Source organism: Mustela putorius, unplaced genomic scaffold, assembly GCF_011764305.1.
Source record: "Mustela putorius furo isolate JIRA1106 unplaced genomic scaffold, ASM1176430v1.1 tig00004007_pilon_pilon_pilon, whole genome shotgun sequence".
In the NCBI taxonomy this organism is placed as follows: Eukaryota; Metazoa; Chordata; class Mammalia; order Carnivora; family Mustelidae; genus Mustela; species Mustela putorius.
Window position 1 is genome coordinate 11,925,306 of NW_025422145.1, and position 19,200 is coordinate 11,944,505.

Genomic DNA, 19,200 nt, shown 5'->3' on the forward strand with positions numbered 1-19,200 from the left:
GGAGGGATGTGGGCCCAGGGCAAAGGTTCAAAATCGAGACCCAGTGAGCCCTGGGAGCCTAGTTCTGACCCAACGCTCTCCCTGAGGTCCCACCGATGCCTTGGACTCTAAAGGTCAGAACCTGAACTCACCACCTGACCCTGACACCTGCTCCTCCCAAGCCCTCCTCTGCAGCTTCCCCACCTCCGCAGAAGCCAGAAGCCAAGGAGCTGGGAGCCTCTCAACGGAAGGGGACCCTAAGCTCTGGCAGATGAGAATGGTTCCCCCAGGGCTTCAAGGCAGGCACAAAGCACGGAGAGAGCCCCAGGGGCGGGAGACAGCCAGGCTCACTGACAGACGGACAAACAGGTCTGAGAGGCTGGGGACAGGGGCAGACAGGAGACAAGTCATCCGCTGCCCCCGCCCCTGCCACACACACACACCAGATTGGCCAAGGAGCCCGGACTTGGAGCACAATGCCCCTGAGATGCCCCAGTCCTAACCCTTAGAACCTAGGATCCTGAATCATCCAGATGGCCCGGTGTAATCGCAAGGCTCTTAAGAGGGAGGCCGGAGAGTCAGAGTCAGAGAAGGGGAGGTGAGGACAGAAGTGAGGTCCGAGCGAGGCATCTTGAGCTGGAGGAAGAGGCAAGGAATGCAGGAGGCTACTGGCAGGTGGAAAGGGGGAGGAAACAGAGCCAGCCCACTGCTGGAGCCGACGATTGGGGTTCCCCATAGGAACCAGCTGGAATGAAGGTCTTGATGCTGCAGCAAGCAGAATGACTGATTCCAGATGTCCCCCACTAACCCAACCATCACTTACCTGGGCCAGTAAGACAGTAAGGCCTCCAGGGTCTGTCCACATCTCTTCATCATTCCCAACACCTTCCCAAGCTTCAGCAAAGGCAGACTCACCTTTCTGAGTTCCAACTGTGCCTGGCTTCCAGCCACGACAGGATCTTTGCACCTGCTCTCTTTCCAACTGTCCCCTTGATCCAACTGTCCCCTATTCCATCATCAGAGGCCTCTCCTTGGACTGATGTCCTTCTCACAACTCTCCCATCCCCAGGTCAGCATCCCTCCTTCGTGAGGCCATCTGGCACCCCTGCCTAGGCCAGCATCCTTTGTCTCCAGGGTCCTCCCCTCAGGTCAGCTATTCACTGGTGTTCCAAACAACAGGTCCTCACCTTCAGGTTATTTGCAGTCTGCTTCTCCCACTTGTGTGGAAACCCTGGGGTGACAGCCCATCTTTCTTTGCTCTATCTTTGCCACCTGACTGGTACAGTGCCTGGCATACAGGAGAACCCCATTTCTGCAACTGGCTGTGTAAGAATGTCCTAGTCTGGGATGTGAGGGCGATCTGGCTGCGACATCTGTCACCCCATTGATCGCCAGGGTTGATTCGGCTGATCTGGCTGGCTAGGCGGGTGTCCCCTTCCTCCCTCACTGCTCCATGTGTGTCCCTCCTGAAGCTGCACGCTCAGTCGAAGAGGACGACCTTCCCCGATAGAGGAGAGGACCGTTCTTCGGTCAAGGGTATATGAGTAGCTGCGCTCCCCTGCTAGAACCTCCAAACAAGCTCTCAAGGATGTCCCAGTCTGGGATGGGGCCAGCTCTGAGCCCTGCCTGCACCCCCCAGACTCCCCAGCAAAGCCAGGACATCTAGGACAGGGCCTCCCAGGAAGTCCTGACTCCTCTCACCTGCCAGCTCCTTCTCAACGCTGGTCAAAGGCCGTGCCCCATCCTGGCTGATCATTCGGCCCTTGTACAGGATGCCGTCCACTCCCAGAATGTCCACCTCGGCCTGTTAGATGGCCCAGACCCCAAGTCAGGGAGTGTCCTCCCCTGCCTCTCTAGTACATGCAGGGGCTCAGCAGACAGAGCACGGCGCCCCCACGGCTCGCCCACACCCAGGGTGTTTGCCATACTCACGGTGTCATAGTCCAACACTTCAGGGTCCCCGTAGGGGTAGAGTGTTGACAAGTTATAGGAGTTGAACTTGAGGCTGGCATTGCCAGGGCCATCTCCCCAGTCTTTTGGGGACCCCAGTGAATCCAGATTCCTGTCCTGGTCTCCAAGGTCCTGGAGCTGCTGTAGCCGCCAGTGTTCCCTGAGGTAAGCAGACAGGACAGCAGCCGCTGGGAGAACCCCCTGCCCCAGCAGCATCAGGATGGACCCAAGGGCCTGCCCAGTGGCAAGGTAAGACTGGCATTTCTTCTAGCTTGGGTTTGTGGGGGGCACTTTGGGCTGGCGGGTGGATACGGACAGGCGTAGTTGGGACAGAGGGGAAAAACCAAGGCTATGCTCCCCCGGATCCAGCCACCCCTAGGGACCCCGGTCTGGCCCAACTGAAGGCTTTTAACCTGTGATCTCAAGGAGGAGCCAGGCATAGGAAGGTGGGGGTGCAGGCCCAGGCCCCCATGGCTCTCCCCTTTATGTGGCTGCGACTGCTGGTCAGCCATCATGCCCCGACCTGGCCAGAAGGACCTCAGGCCAGGGTGGGTGCATGAGGCAGCCGCAGAGGTTGGATGTCAGGAGGTCGAGGGTGGGACTGGGACCCAGGGAGCCCCCCAGGTGCTCTGGGAAAATGCAGGTATGGACAACCAGCTCCACTTACTACTTGTGACCTTGAGCGGGGGGGCTGAAGTTCTCTGAAACTTAGGTCCTTCAACTACAAAACCTGTCCAATGCAGAATAAACCTCAGGGGGAAGGCTGAAGGATTCACCAAGGGTGGCTGGGGCAAAGTGCTCAGTGCAGTGAGGCTGGTGGGGTTCGGGGGAGGCCCTTGCTTACTTCCTCCTGCTGGAGGCTGGCACATCCAGCCTAGCTCACAGCAGTGGTGAGATTTCAATGAGAATCCTTCCCTCCCCCCCCGACTACCTGCTGCTCCAGCCCCCTCCCCAAAGGGCCCCCTTGCAGATGGCCGGCAATGCCCTGGGATCAGAGCTGGCCTCTCTGCAGGGCTGCGGCTCCTGCGGGTCCTGGGCCGGCCCCCAGCCCACTCACCTCATCTGCTGCTGCTGCAGGTACTCATAGGTATTGGGGCTGGCTGGCCGCAGCCTTGAAAGCAGGTGGGCTTTACGGATGGTGATGAGCTGCCTGTTGGAGGACAAGAGTTCCGTGGGAGGCGCAAATGGCCAGCAGACAGCCCCAGGCTCCCTCCTCCTCCAGGAAGTCCACCACCCTTCACCCCATCCTTCTCTCTAGAGATGCCCACGTCCCCGCTGGGCTCAGGGCTCAGAAAAGTCCCAGTAATCTTCGACCATCATAAAGAACCACCTCATTCTGAGTATAAAACTAAAAGCCAGAGCAGACGAATCCTAAAAACAGAACGTGTGCAGACCTGAGTTTGCCAGGGGCTGGGGGAGGGGCTGGGGAGTGGCCGCAGATGGGGCTGGGGTTTCCTTCTGGAAAGCTGGTGAAAACGCTCTGGCCCTAGAAGTGGGGCGGGGTGGGGGTGGGGGTTGCACAATATGGTCAATGTCCCTGGCCTGCCCACTTTAAAATGGTCGATTGTGTTCTGTGTATTTCACATCCACAAAAAAGAAAAAGGAGATATCCTCTCTGAGCAGTGGGAACTGCTGTACACATTGAGCTGAGAGGTGGTTATAAAGGTGTGCACCTGTGTAGAAATCATCAGTTTGCACCGTATTTACATGCTTTACTGTATTATTTAAGCCACAATAAAATGTTAAAGTGATACATATTGTCAGCATTTAAAAAAGGACAGAGAAGCACAAACCCCCAAAGCTCTAGAACCATGTGACAAATATTTTTATATGTATCCTTTCACTAATTTTCTGTGTTTATGTATTTTTTTAAAGATTTTATTTATTTGACAGACAGAGATCACAAGTAGGCAAAGAGGCAGGCAGAGAGAGGGAGAAGCAGGCTTCTTACTGAGCAGAGAGCCCAATGTGAGGCTTGATCCCAGGACCCTGGGATCATGACCTGAGCCGAAGGCAGAGGCTTTAACCCACTGAGCCACTGTATTTTTTTTTTTTTTAACAAAAATAGGATCATGGGCAACCCCTTCGGGTCCCCTCCCTCCTTGGGAGCTTTGTGCTATCACTTTGCTACTGCTCAGTAAACCCTGCTAAAAAACAAAACAAAAATAGGATCATAACACAAAAACTACTTGATTTTCTCATTTAAGTTATTGTGAACAATCTTCGAGGCCACAAAGTAACTCTTCCATGACTGTGCCATCTAATATGACAACCACTGGACACTGGTGGCTATTTAAATTTATGGTTAAATTCAAATAATGGTTATATTTAAATAAATTTATAGTTATATTTAAATAAATTTAAATAAGATGTAAAATTCTGGGGGCACCTGAGTGGCTCAGTGGGTTAAGCCTCTGCCTTTGGCCCAGGTCATAATCTCTGGGTCCTGGGATCAAGCCCCAAATTGGGATCTCTGCTCGGCAGGGTGCCTGCTTCCCTCTTTCTGTGCCTGCCTCTCTACCTACAAGTGATCTCTGTCTGTGTCAAATAAATAAATAAATAATCTTTAAAAAGAAAAAAAAGATGTAAAATTCCATTCTCAGCCACATTAGCCCTGTGTGGTCGGCGGCTGCTGTGTTGGACAGTATAGCTGTAACCATTTCCAGATAAGAAGGTTCCGTTATACCTCCTTTTACAACATGACTTACATCAGCTGATGTGAATGTAAGTAACTCATTCACCGCTTCACATTGTTTCCTTTTCTTCTTTTAAAAATATTATAAATAGGGGCTCCTGGGTGGCTAAGTTGTTAAGCCTCTGCCTTTGTCTCTGGTCATGATCCCAGGGTCCTGGGATGGAGCCCTGCAAGGTCCTGGGATCAAGCCCCGCATGCGGCTCCCTGCTCAGCAGGGAGGCTGCTTCCCCCCACCCCCGCCTGCCTCTCTGCCTACTTGTGATTTCTCTCTGTCAAATAAATAAAATCTTTTTTTTCCCAAAGATTTAACTTATTTATTTGACAGAGATCACAAGTAGGTAGAGAGGCAGGCAGAGAGAGAGGGGGAAGCAGGCTCCCTGCCGAGCAGAGAACCGATGCGGGGCTCCCTCCCAGGACCTTGAGATCATGACCTGCGCTGAAGATAGAGGCTTTAACCCACTGAGCCACGCAGGCGCCCCTAAATAAATAAAATCTGAAAAATAACAAAAACAAAAAACCCACAACAACCCTGTGGGAGTGTTGTTGGGTGGTTCTTCGAAGAGTTAACCGTTGAGGGACCCCATGAGCTCTTCCACCACCTCCAGGTTTATACCCAAAATACCTGGAAGCAGGTGTTTGAGCCACTCTACGTACACGCACGTTCACAGCAGCACTGATCACAACAGCCAAAAGATGAATCAACCCAAACGTCCATCAGGGCGTAAGCGGGTAAACAAAATGTGAGCGGCTCCCACAATGTGGTATGACACCTGCCGCAATGTGGATGAAACTTGAGAACACGATGCTCAGAGAGGCCAGAACTGGCTCATAGGCGGGATGACTTATTGCGTGTGGAGTGTCCAGAACAGGCAAATCCACAGGAACAGAAAGTCAGTGGTTGTAAGGGGCCGAGGGGAGGAGGCAATGGCGATGGACCTGCTAATGAGTCTGGGGTTTCCTTGCAGGGAGATGAAAATGCTTTGGAATTAGAAGTGATTGCTGCAGATCATCGTGAATGTGTACCAAACACACTGAAACGCTCCCTTTAAGATGGTGTGTGCACGTGAATTTCACCTAAGTAAAAAGTATTAAGCTCAGGGGCGCCTGGGTGGCTCAATGGGTTAAAGCCTCTGCCTTCGGCTCAGGTCATGATCCCAGGGTCCAGGGATAGAGCCCCTCATCAGGCTCTCTGCTGGGCAGGGAGCCTACTTCCTCCTCTCTCTCTCTCTCTGCCCGCCTCTCTGCCTACTTGTAATCTCTGCCTGTCAAATAAATAAATAAATAAATAATCTTAAAAAAAAAAGGTATTAAGCTCAAAATACACCCTTCAAGGAAGTCCCACAAAGTTCATCTTTCCCTTGGTTTCCTACTATCCTTTTGCTCTTGGAGTCGACCTTGACCCTGGGACACAGCGGGTGCCAGGCAGGGCTGGCGAAGGAGGGGATGCCCGTGCACCTGCCCGGGACGGGGAGCAAATGAAATGAAGGGTACGGAATGATGTACACCGGCGGACGAACAGGTAAGTGACGGACCTAGAACCTCCGCTGGAGCGTAGGTGAGGAACCCAGAGAAGGTGGGCGTGGGCGCCCCCTGGCGGCGGTACTCACGGGCCCGTCATCAGCTCCACCGGCCGGTCGCAGGAGATGCATTTCACCCGCTCAAACAGTTTCCTGCAAGACAGCCAGCCATCAGCTGCTGCATGCTGGAGGCAGGTCTGTCTGTGCCTCAGGGTCAGGACTTCCCTCCACACCCTACTCCCCCTCTGATCTGGCTCTGCTCAGCTCAAGTTCACTCCGCTGCCCACTGCTATCCTGTGGCTGCCAGGATACAGGTGGGGGCACAAGGTGTATAGTTTAGCTTCCTGCTGCAAACACAATGGAGGTCTTTAAAACGAGGGGCCTTCTGGAAGGTTACCCTTCACAAGGGATACTGGGAGAGACGGGGGGTCATCTGAGGACAGGAAACCCTTCCCTCCTCAACACTGAGTCCCCCTCTGCCTGGGACTCTTATCTGGAGGTAGGGGACATGGCAACAGGGCTCTAGACCCTGATCCCCAGGCTCCCTGTGAGGCCTTGCACGGCCCCTACCCTCCATGAACCTTGTTTTCATTCGTAGCAAGAGGGCTTTGGAGCAGATATGTCCCTGCAGCCCCTGGACAGCCAAGGCCAGAGCCCCTGGGGACCCTCAGTCCCATCCCCCCATCCCCCAAGCTGGGAAGCCCCACACCTTCTCCCTGGGTCCACACACGTCTGGAATCCTCCCTCCCAGAATCTGTTGGGATGCCCCTCTGGTTTCCTCTCTGGAGAGAGGGTCTCTACCACCCCTGGGAGCTGCACCCCTACCCAGGAGGGGCTCACTTTCTAAAACCAGCAGCACTATCAGGGTCAAATCGGAGGCCTTCAATCAGGAGCTTCCTGAGTACTTTCCAGATCTCATCCATGTCTTTCTTCAGATCATTCAAATCACTGTGGACCAGCTGCAAATAGCCAAAAGGAAGAGAAGAGCAGTTAGTCAACTAATTCACACCCCACTTCACTCCAGAAAATGACCTGCTGCAAAGTTACAGAGAGTGTAACAACATTAAGCTGAAACAGTGAGGGGTTCACGAAAGGGGAAATGACAAAGCTTAGGAGAAGGTTCATCCACCTAATGCATACTGTTAAGAGTTGCAAAGTGAGCTCCAAACCCTCAGGGTAGGCACCCACTAATCCAATTCTTGTCTTGGATTTGCCTGTTCCGGACATTTCATACAAATGGAATCGCACCATCTATGGCCTTCAGTGTCTGGCTTCTGTCACTCAGCAACACGTCTGCAAGGGTCATACCCAAGTGGCAGCATGAATCGGAGTTTCATTTCTTCTTATGGTTGAATGACATTCCATTGGATGGATAGACCACAATTTACTTATCCATCGATCTGTTGATGGACTTTGGGACTGCTTCCATTTTTTGGCTGTTATGAGTAATGCTGCCACGAACATTTGCTCTCACATGGAGTAGGGCTGGCCTGTGGAACCATAGGATGCTATGGAAATGATGTGGTGTGGCTAAGTCATGGAAGACAGTGCAGCTTCTGTTGGGCTCTCCTGGGTCACTCGCTCTGGGGAAGTCGGCTGCCATGTTGCGATGGTGCTCAAACAGACTTGAGAAGTTTGAGTGGCAACAAAGTGAGGCATCTTGCTGACGGCCACAGGAGGCTGCCATCTTGGAAATGGCTCTTCAGAGGACTGGAGTCCCAGATATCATCTTGACCGCATATGGTCAAATCTGAGTCCCTCAGCTAAGCTGCTCCCCAATTCCTGACTCTCAGCAACTATGAGGACTTGTCATTTCAAGGTGTCACATTTCAGGGCTGTTACACAGCAGATGATGGCTGCTACGGGGTACTCACCTTGGTGCTCAGGTCCTTGGTCAGCTTCTCCACATCTTTCTTCCAGTCATCCTCGTGGGTCACAACCCTGAAGAGCATCCCCTGAATCATCTCATTCAGCTCTGTCGCCACTGTCTCCAGGTCGGCTCGGCTTGCCTTGCTGGCCAGGGTGCTCCTGTCGGCTTTCTAGAGACACAGGGAACTCAGGGAGCCAGGGATGCTGTGGCAGGAGCAGGAGGAAGCTGGGGGATCAGACTGCTCTGGTCTGTGCTTTTTAGTCTAGGACCCTGAATGCCCGGCCTTGGCTTAAATTCAAACTTGGGGTCTAATTGGCTCAAATGTGACTGTCAGGTCTAAGCCAAGGTCTTCCTGTGTATGGAGAAGCTGGTGCATGATTTTTAAGTTCACATAATAAATTGTCATTAATCCTGAGTCACTGAAAATAGGAGTTGATAGGACAACTTTGGAGGAGCTTCCCTAGCCCTTCTAAATGAGAAAGATGAAAGGAAACTGTGGGAGGTTCTCTGCCAGGTTTTGTATTGACTCCATTCCCCTGGGTGGGAGACCTGGGCTCAGGATGGACAGGCAGAAGGAGAGAGGAAACTCTGCTCCCTCGTCTCTTTCTTTCTTTCTTAAATATTTTATTTCTTTCAGAGAGAGAGAGAGAGCATGCATGAACTCAAGCATGACGGGGTGGGGAGCAGAGGGAGAAGCAGACTCCCCAGTGAGAGAGCGGAGCCTGATGCGGGGCTCGGTCCCAGGGCCCTAGGATCATGACCAGAGCCAAAGGCAGATGCTTGACTGACTGAGGCACCCACGCGCCCCCACTCACCTCTTTCAACTCCTGCTCCATCGCACTTTTGTCCACCTTATGCATTTCGAGGTTTTTAATTTGAGCATGGACAATCTAAGAACAGAAACAAAGGGCATGTTTGCCATCCCTGGAGGCCTTTGGATAACATCTTCCTCCCATGGCTGCCCTTACCATGTGCTAGGAAGGGACAGTAGGGCCAGGTGGCTAGCCGGTAGGGTGGGCACACCAGGTATGGACTCCAGGTGCCCAGATCAGAAGGGAAGGAACATGAGACTTGGGACCAGGTGTCCCCTTGGAGGTGGCATCATAGGAACTTGGCTGTACATGGAGGCAGACTTGAGGAAGGAGAATGTAAACCAGTGCTAACACTTTGGTTCCCTGGAAGTCTAAGGCAAGTTCAGCTTGTATCTGTAATGGGGTCCAGTGAGACCTGAGTCTATTTATCAACCAAACACTTATATGCCACACAGGCTGTGCCCCAGTGTCAGAGGAAAACTCTTATATCCCATCCCCCACTCCATGAGGAACCAGCTCTGTCCATGAACTCTGCCCACTCTCTACATACTGCACCCTCCCTGTGACAGTAGCAGCAGCTAACCTGCTTGGGAAGAGTCTCAGAGCCTCACACCTCCTGAGCCATGTCCGCAGAAGGTGAGGTCATGTTTCCTCCAAAGCTAGAAATAGGTTTCTGCTTCTCGCTTTGTATCTGGTTTCCCTCTCACCCTCAGGAACAGAGTCCCCAAACTTTCAGCTGGTACCTGGCAGCCCAGAATCAAGAATTCATTTCACACCCCCCTTTATAGCTCAGTATGACCCGCTGGGGTGTAAATCAAAGTGGGTAGGAAGTAGGTAGGAAAAATAACTTTAATGAAGTATGTCCTCTTTGCTGCTGGCTTGAATGTAGAGATGATGACTGGAGCGCCAGCAGCCATCTTGCACCTTCAGGTGGGCTTAGGAATGGGAGTCATGCACCGTGGAGTTCTAACCACCTCTGGACCAAGTTTCTTGAATGTGAATGGGAAATAAACTTACACCTGGTTTAAGTCAGTTATTTTGGGGGGAGGTTATGTTATCTGAAGTTGAACCTAAGTCTAATAAATGCCAAGTTCCATCACATGCAGAAGATGGGTCCCAAGGTCTAGAATGGGAAGTGGAGGTATGAAAAGAAGGCCCTGTTTTGGCCTCAAGTCAGGTTGCTTCCTCCAATCCCACAACAGCGGGGAGCCCTGACCTTTTGGAATCATCAGGCCCAACATTAATATTTACATCTCCACTTGGCTCTTTCTAGTTAATACCTAAAAACAGGGGCACCTGGGTGGCTGAGTGGTTTAAAGCCTCTGCCTTCGGCCCAGGTCATTTTCTCAGGATTCAGAGATTGAGCCCCACATCGGGCTCTCTGCTCAGCAGGAAGCCTGCTTTTCCCTCTCTTTCTGCCTACTTGTGATCTCTGTCTGTCAAATAAATAAATAAAATCTTAAAAAAAAAAACAAAAACCTAACAAAGAGGAGTAATTAGCTGGGATCTTCTAACTTCTACTGCTGGGGTTACCTGTATACTGGGTTGATTAAGGTCTTCCCCAAAATTCACACCTGCCCAGAACCTGTGAACGTGGCCTTACTTAGAAATAGGGTCTTTGCAGATGTACTAGTTAAGATGAGGTCATACTGGGTCAGGGCAGGCCCTAAATCCATTGACTGGTGTCCTTAAAAGGAGGTGATGTGAAGACAGACAGCAGAGGGAAGAGGGAAGCAGAGACTGGAGGGGGGTGGCCACAAGCCAGGGAATGCCTGGAGCCACCAGAAGCTGGAAGAGACAAGACTCCTCCCCTGGAGCCTTTGGTCAAGCAAGGCCCTGCCAACACTTTGATTTTGGGCTATTAGCCTCTAGAACTGTGATGGACCGGGTCCCTTGTGTTTTAAGGAATGCAGTTTATGATCATTTCTTATGGGAGCCACAGGAAACAAACACATCCAGTCAGTGGCAGCACTGACAGTGGCAGCACAAAGCCAGGCCTATCTAAACCACAGCCAGTGTCCTGAACCCCAACAGCAGGCTGCCTCCCAGCCACGTGAGCCTGGCTGGCTTCTAGAAGTGCCTGGATCTGTTTCCTGCTCTTTCCTGGGGCACTGATCCCACGCCTCTCCCAGAGCCTGGAGAGACAAGAAGTGGCATCTTCTGGCTAATTATGGCAGAGTCAGCACTTTGTAGCCACTGGCTGCCTTATCCGCGCCCTCCTGCACCAAGCCCAAACTCCAAAGATCGCTGCTTGCTCCAGGAGGGGTCTTGGAATGCAGCCTCGGGCTTAGGGGAAGACCCTTGTCCCAGTGCAAAACGCAAATCACGTTTTCCGTAAGGTCCGTAAGAAAGAGTTGTGCCCGCACTGACTTTCTGGCTGGGTGCTCGGTGGGAAACTCTCTGAGAGAAGCACACCAAGGACGGAAACATTTCCATTTTGACTGGAGGCTGAGGGCATGGCTACACAAACAGGCAGAGGTGGACCCAGCCCTGAGACTTACGACTTGGGCATTTCACGGTGTATAAATTACACTCTGGTTAAAAATAAACAAATACACCACTGCCCCACCCCCGCCACCCCGAAGGGCCTGGGTGGTGACTGTCTTGCTGCCAGCTGTCAGCCGGGTGCCTGGTGCGAAGTGGAGGCGTGTAGCACAGGCTGCATGACTCGATGAATGAATAAGAGGGTTTCTCGTGCCACCTGCTCTGTTCCCGACGTTTCTTGCAGGCATCCAGGGAAAGCAGCGGCCGCCACGTTTCTTCACAGCTCCAGATGTTGCAAGAGAACCGCAGCATTTCTCTGGCCTCCCTCGTTTCTCCAGGACAGGCTCCTCAGGGCTGCTGATTTCGTATGGCCTATATTCATTTAGGGAATATTTAACGAAGTGTGTGTTGTATACGGAACCCTGCTCCAGGTCCTTCCAGGGTTAACTTTGAGAAGCAACGGATTCCTGTTGGCACAGTGGCGGGAAGCACAAAGGCTGACTTGTTCTGTCCGGTGCGGTTTGGTCGGGCCTTGTCCTCTGCACTTCCCCTCAACAAGCGACAGCTACTTGGAGGCAGACGGTGAGCTGGTCCCTGCTGCGGCGTAGGACGGGGACAGAGTGCTGGGCACACCCGACACGTGCCCCAGGCACTGGCTCTGGTCTCCACTGGGAGGGCCCCCCGAAAGGACGGGAACAGCAGCCCAGCTTCTCTGCAGGGCGGTGGCAGTGAGGGCCTGGAGCTGCCAGGAGACAGGGAGTTCCCAGTCTCAGCATTCACCAAGCCAGCAGCCCCTCTGCCCATACCGGGTACCCTTGCTCAGGCTAGGAAGGGGCTCCCCCTTCAGGAGTTCTTTCCCCTCCAAGTTGCCCTGCATGTGTCCCAGCCTGATTCCTATGCATCATGGTCTTGGGAGGGGGAGACAGGCCTTCTTCTTGTGCCTCTTACATCCTAATGCATCCCACCAATAGCCTCTGACTTGGAATCAGAAGCCCCCATGGAAACCATCTCCAGTGGTTCTGTGTGGGCTTTCGTGTCTTACTCTCTGAGGGAAGGTCATCTCCTCCTGCTGTGAATGACTCAGAGTCCTCCTCCAAAGGAAGGGGACACCTCTGAGACAAGGCTCAGAATGGACTGGTCCTGAGGACCATCAGGCCAGGGATGTCAGGCCAGCTGAATCAAACCCTCCAGGCCCAGGGGAGGGGGTGTTGGACCAGGTGAGCCCCAGCAAGGCGCTCTGTGTCTGTCCACGAAATTGTGGTGTCGGCAAATCTGCCATTCCAGAAAGATACCCTGCCTCTCCCCCACTCTTTGTCCCTGTGCTGAGAATTCTCAAACGACCTGGGATAGGGGAAACATTACAAGCCTAACAGTTGATGCAAGAAATCCTCTTATTCATTCCCTGATTCTTTCAGCACATTTTGAGCATTTGCTCCATGCCAGGCACCCTTCTGGGGGAGGGTGACCCAGAAGTCTGTAACACAGACATTGCTTGGGCTCTCTGGTTTATAGGTGGAGATGGAGGTGGGCGTGGTGGGATGTGTTTCTTTCCGCTGAAGTGTAATTCACAGAGTAAAATGCCAGTGCCCAGTCCCTGGTGTCCCCACCTTCAGTGGGTCGGTGAAACCTTCGGGGAGGGTCCGAATGTCCAAACATCTGGAGGACTCCCCCGCAGCTGCCCACCCGAACCTCCAGACCTTTAAGTCATCCAAGCGAATCTGGAGTTTCTCCACTGCCCTGTCCAGCACAATGTGGTGATGTTTTATCTTCTCTATCTGGTGGCCCCAAATTCTTTCGAGTTCCTCTTCCTAAGAGGGGGAGACATGGACACAAAGGGCCTCTGCCCCTAAGGTCACCATGGCTGGGGAGGGGCATCGACAGTGTACCAGGCCAGTGTGTCACTTGGACCTGCCACCACGGTGTCCCCCTAAAACCCCTGCCAGGGGAGCCACCCAGGCACAACCCACTGGGACCTCTGCACCCATCAGGTCTCCCTCTTTGGTCCCACCTACTCTCCTAGGGTGCCTTTCAGCTACAGGACAGACCAACTGCTGTCCTGGCTCAGGGACTCTGCCCTCAGCCTTGCCCCAAGCTGTCGTCCCATCCCGGAAGCTCTTTCTGCCTGGGGCACACACACCTTCATCCTGGATCTCTGGAGGCTCCCGATCTTTTCCTGCAGCACGTCCACTGTGGACCCAAGCTTGGCAGAGGCTCCCAAATTAGCTGAAAGGGAAGGAGGGGGTGGCTGTCAGGGGCAAGGATGGGGAAAGAGGCTTCATCTAGAGTTCCACCTGCTTCTCAAAGGAGTTGTCGGAAGTAGCGTTGTCCAAAATCAAGAGACTGTGAGCCTGGGGGTCTCTGCGGTCACTCAAAGTTTTCTAGTAGCCACATTCCTTAAACAAATTAAAAAAAAAAAAAAAAAAAGGAGGGGTGCCTGGCTGCCTCTGTCAGTTAAGCACCTGACTCTTGATTTTGGCTTAGGTCATGATCTCAGGATCGTGAGATTGAGCCCCGCATCGAGCCCTGTGCTCAGCCAGGAGTCTGAGTCTCTCTCTTCCTCTCCCTCTCCCTCTGCCCCTCCCCCAACTTGTGTGCACACTCTCTCTCTCTCTCTCTCTAAAATAAATAAATCTTTGAAAAAAATTTAAAAAGGAGTAGGCGAAATTAATTTTGATATTTTCTTTAACCCAATATATTCAAAATAGTTCCCTTTCAATATGGGGTTAAAAAAAAAGTGAGATAGTTTATGTTCTTGTTTTCATCCCAAGCTTTCCGTATCTGACGTGTGTTTCACACTCAGAGCACTCTATGCGGGGCCTTGCCCCATGTCGTGGGCCTGAGCTGGAGTGCCTGGCTGGCTCAGGCAGTGAAGTATATGATTCTTGATCTCGGGATTGTGAGTTTGAACCCTGTGTTGGGAATGGACACTGATTCAAAAACAAGGTCCTGAGCAGAACTACAAAACACCTTATTTATGAGAATATATGATGTGCATTATCTCATCGTGAGATAGAAAGGATGATTTAACAAAGAAAGAGGGGACTTAAAAAAAAAAGTACCCTATATAAAGTTCCAGAAAAGGTTAAAAGGTAATGGCTACACCTAGGAAGGCAGGAGAAATCCAAGCCAAAATATGTTTACCAACGATCTTGAGTCTTCTGAACCACAATGGCAGCTGGTCAGAGGGAGAATTTGGGCTCCTATGGCTTTACCTTCTAAATTTCAATCTTCTACTACCATATTCTCAGCTGCACACCAGTACTCACTGAGAGCGACCTAGTTTAGCTGGTTGAAGAGCAATGTCTTCTTTTCAAGATCTGTGGATGGCACCGCCAGTTAGGGGTAATGCCACCTACAGATTTGACTTAATTCAACTATGGCGCTTGGCAAGGTGCAAAAAAAAAAAAAAAAAAAGACAATGATTCAAATAGCAATGGCTTCGTAGTGGGTCCCCTGGGCAAGCAGCAGCAGCAGCAGCAACTACTGGAATGAGTGAGAAATGCAATTCTTGGGCTCTGCCCGACCAACCAAGTCACACACTCCAGGGGAGGGGTGCAGCCCGCCCGGTCCCCCCACCCCATGCTGATGGGGGAGGGAGGAGGCACAAGGTTGAAAATGACTGGACAAAGCTATTCTGGCCTCCACTCTCCTCAGCAAGCACTTTGCCCATCGCGGGCATGAAACGGGAGCATAAATCTACTATTTCTACTGCTACCCCGAGAGCCTCCGTGGTCTTTAAGGGCACATCTGTTTGCCCAGCAGAAGCTCCTAACCCCACTCGGACCACATCATCTGGGGTCTGTTCAGTGGGTCATTGGCCAGATCTAGACTTATCAAAACATGTTAGGCTGCACTGTACAGGCTGTGGGAAGGGAGTTTTCTAGAGTCATTGTGATGTGCGATTTTCCTTCTTCAGGGCCAGCGCTAGACCCTAACCACCCCTTCTCCAATGTGAGAAGACCTCATGGTACATTCGTGGTGAAAGGAGAGACTAGTAAGAGGCAAATGCTGAAGCCAAAGGAATGAATGGCTAATGGTTAATATAGCTTTCATTGGGGGTGTGAAACAAAGCGAGGGACTTCTGGAAGTCTGCAGGGAGGGAGGGCCTGGAGCAGACCGGACCTACCTAGGTAATTCAAGCGCTGTTGAAGAGTGGATGACAGTTGGGCAAACTCCTCCTTCAGGGAGTCATGTCTAACGGGTATCTGGGCTATACAGCCCATGGAGTACCTGACGGCCGTCTTCTTGTCTTCAGGGGTCACGGCCTTTTGGGCAGCCAGCATGACCTGGGACAGGGTCCTTTCAGGAGGGAGGCTGGCCACAGTGTACACGGAAGAGAGGTCGTCTTCCACCTCTGTGTCCTCTGTTAAAGCCGAGGCCCCACGGGAAGAGCCCGCACCCAGGATGTCTGCGAAGGTCCCTAAGGGACCAGATGCAGCCATGGCCGTTGCTATGGTGGCCAATTTGGTGGCAGGGGCATCCCTGACAGCCTTGGCGACAACCTCGGCTCTCCGGGCTGCTGAGGTGGCAGCAGCTGCGTAGGAGGACGCAGCAGCAGCCGCGAGGGCCGCGGTGGTCCTCAGGTGCTGAAGGGCAGACCGGGGAGCCTTGCTGGGTGCCTTGCTGGGCGCTTCTTTAGGGGCCCCAGCCCTGGGGGCTCCAGCCCTGGGGGGCCCAGCCCTGGGGGGCCCAGCCCTGGGGGCCCTGGCCTGAGGGGCTGGCACATCCTCAGATACATAGTCTTCCTCAGCTTCTAAGACTGCTGGGAGCAGTTGCATGTCTACTTGTGTAGACTGTGACCTCAGTGGAGGGGGCCATGCTGAGCCAAACTCCCTGGCTGGCGGTGGGGCACTGAAGACCTGGGACTCTGCGGACTGCAAGAAGTCTGAGCCCCAGAAGGGCCACGTGTTAGCCCTGGACAAGCCTCTGGGAGGAAGCCAGTGTTCTCGCGGTGGGGGCTGAAGCCCTGGGACGGGTGCAACCCTGGGGGTAGTCCCAGGCTCGGGGGCAACCCCAAGTCCAGGGCTAGTCCCAGGTCTGAGGGCAGGCCAAGGGCCAGGACCAGGGCCAGCTATGAATGGAGACGAAGGTAGGAGTGGGAACCCAGGTGTCAGACCAGGCGCCAGCACAGGCCCTGGAGCAGGCATGGCCTCGGGCTGTGGTCCCAGTGTGGGCACAGCCCCGGGCTCAAGCCCCAGAGGCTGCCCTAGCCCCTGGGCCTCTGCGAGCAGAACATCTTGGGCAGATTCCTCCTCCTGTAGCTGCCCTGGGGTCTCATAATGCCAGCCGGTCTCCAGTAACATGGGGCTCTGGATAGCCTCTGAGATCTGGACAGGACCGACAGCTTCAAGGTGCTCGGTCTTAAGATGACCTGTCTCTGGGAGCTGCCCCACCAACTGCCACAGGTCTGAATCCTCAATCTGTGTTGGACCAGCTCGTCCTATCGAAGTTCCCTGCAGGAGAGGGGGCGAGGCTAGCCAGGGCTGCTCCAGGCCAGCTCAGCGGTCACCCTGCCTTCCCAGACCCTCCGCTGCAGCCCCCCCCCTCCTCCTTCACTCACGGGGCCAAACATGGCCTCATGGAGGCTGCTCCAGAGTACCACATCATCAGCTTTGGGGATGGTGAGGATTTTGCTCTGGAGAGCAACCTGGGAGGCAGAAGGGGAGGTTGAGAATGAGGGGTGATGCCCTCGGGTGGCTCCTCTGTCCACATGTGCCTTCTAGATTGTGTCCTCTTCCTTATTCTTCCCTGTCCCCAGCACCCTGGGGCTAGAGGTCAGGGGACTGGGAAGGGAAGTGGAGGCTCTCACCACTTCCCGCTGTAGCGCACTCATCCTCCTGTTCTGTCCTTTCAGATCTTCAAGCAAAGAATCCATTACTTCTGGCTGCATCTGTCAAATAAGCCAAGTCCATGGGCCAGGGGTGGAGGTTCTGGGCCTGGCCTTGCTTCCCCCATAGCTCAAAGACAAGGACTAAGCTTCAGGTGACTGAGTTGGAGAAGGAAGAACAGATTCCAAAGCAAGTGTTTCCTAGTGAGTGATAAGGAGGTGGAAGAGGGTTTCCTGGGGAAGTAAGTTTGGAAAATGCTGGCCTTAAAAAATATTCAGTGGGGGGGCGCCTGGGTGGCTCAGTGGGTTAAAGCCTCTGCCTTCGGCTCAGGTCATGATCTCAGAGTCCTGGGATCGAGTCCCACATCGGGTGCTCTGCTCAGCAGGGAGCCTGCTTCCTCCTCTCTCTCTGCCTGCCTCTCTGCCTATTTGTAATCTCTGTCTGTCAAGTAAATAAATAAAATCTTTAAAAAAAATTTTAAAAAAGTTAAAAAAAAATTCAGTGGGCTTCTACACTGCAGGACTTCTCAGAGCCTTCAGTGGGCAAAAAAAATGTACATTAAGAATCTCCAGGGGTGCCTGGGTGGCTCAGTGGGTTAAGCCTCTGCCTTCGGCTCGGGTCATGATCTCGGGATCTCGGGATCCCGGGATCGAGTCCCACATCGGGCTCTCTGCTCAGCGGGGAGCCTGCTTCCTCCTCTCTCTCTCTCTGCCTGCCTCTCTGCCTACTTGTGATCTCTCTCTGTCAAAAAAATAAATAAAATATTTAAAAACAAAGAATCTCCAAGGGGCGCCAGGGTGGCTTAGTGGGTTAAGCCGCTGCCTTTGGCTCAGGTCATGATCCCAGGGTCCTGGGATCGAGTCCCACATCGGGCTCTCTGCTCAGCAGGAAGCCTGCTTTCCTCTCTCTCTCTCTGCCTGCCTGTCTACTTGTGATCTCTGTCTGTCAAATAAACAAATAAAATCTTAAAAAAAAAAAAAAAAAAGAATCTCCAGGAGGTAGGCTGAGGAGGTATTTTTCCCTCCAACAGATTTGTTGAAGGAACCATTTTAGTGTTTTGGTTTGTTTGTGTTTTTTGGTTTGTTTTGTGTGGGGTTTTTTTTAGTGTTTTGTGATGCCCTTTCTTCTCAGAGGAAGCAACCCAGACCAAGTTCTCACAGTTGCCATGACAATCAAATGTGTATACTGACCTGTGAATTGGGGCTAATACATTAAACCATGCTATCTGGGGGCAAGTTGAAAATTTTAGCTGCAATTCCAGCCTGTCAGAGCCCAGCTCTGACTCACCAATGACTCATGCTTTAGGGACTCTGTGTCCTTCTACATCATGGTAAGGAGTGAGTATATACCTGAGCTGATGTCCTTGTGACTCCCAAGGGAGATAGACTGTATGCCTATGCTAGGTTTATTCTACTTTTCAGGGTGAATGGAGCTTTATAGAATAGGAAAAGCTGTTCTCTTTCTGCTATGTTGGTGGATGGCCAGCCTGGAGTCTTCGGGAATACCTGCCTGAGAATGAAGCCAACCCACAGGAAAACATCACTGACAGAGAGATGTTGATGGAGCACCAAGGTCTGGTGGTACCTGAAGGTAACTGTGGAATTTTTAGAAAATGAGACACTAAATTCTCTCTGCCTGAGCCAGAATGAACCAGGTTTCTGTTATCTACAAATGATGTCCTAACACAGAAGGGTGGAAGCCATGGAGAGTTTAGTGGGATGGGCCAACTGGCTGGGCCTTGTCAAACCCCTTCTCCTGCTCTCATAGCTGTGTTCTTTGACAAAAAACAGGCACCCTAGATGTGTACTATCACGCCAACCACCTGAGGTCCAAGCAGCATGGCCAGCACAGAGGATGCTGGAGAGGGTCTACCTTGTCAACCATGTCCTTCAGTCTGTCCAGATCCTCTCTGAGAGTTTCAGTGGTGCCCTTGAGTGCACAAATGTCAGTAAGCAAATCCTGCAGAGTCTTCATGGACTAAAGGGAAAGAAGAAGGGAAAATGTGAAGTTGGGTGTGGCTGGGGGAAAAAGTATGTCAAGTCCAGGAGCTGTCTATTGTTGGCCA

The 19,200-nt window shown here is 52.5% G+C and overlaps 1 protein-coding gene across 1 annotated transcript in view; it reads right to left on the minus strand.

Annotated features, from left to right (window-relative positions):
- Nucleotides 1–19,200, minus strand: part of CUNH16orf96 (chromosome unknown C16orf96 homolog) — a 37,335-nt gene that overhangs the window by 7,375 nt on the left and 10,760 nt on the right. The window contains exons 2-14 of the mRNA XM_004750488.3: nt 19,008–19,112; nt 17,117–17,197; nt 16,868–16,954; nt 15,434–16,760; nt 13,445–13,530; nt 13,005–13,115; nt 8,827–8,901; nt 8,016–8,180; nt 6,982–7,100; nt 6,232–6,294; nt 2,987–3,079; nt 1,912–2,089; nt 1,681–1,783 (exon numbers count right to left, since the gene is read on the minus strand). Of these exons, the coding sequence (XP_004750545.2) occupies nt 1,681–1,783; nt 1,912–2,089; nt 2,987–3,079; nt 6,232–6,294; nt 6,982–7,100; nt 8,016–8,180; nt 8,827–8,901; nt 13,005–13,115; nt 13,445–13,530; nt 15,434–16,760; nt 16,868–16,954; nt 17,117–17,197; nt 19,008–19,112 (2,593 nt within the window). The remainder of the gene's footprint in view (nt 1–1,680; nt 1,784–1,911; nt 2,090–2,986; nt 3,080–6,231; nt 6,295–6,981; nt 7,101–8,015; nt 8,181–8,826; nt 8,902–13,004; nt 13,116–13,444; nt 13,531–15,433; nt 16,761–16,867; nt 16,955–17,116; nt 17,198–19,007; nt 19,113–19,200) is intronic.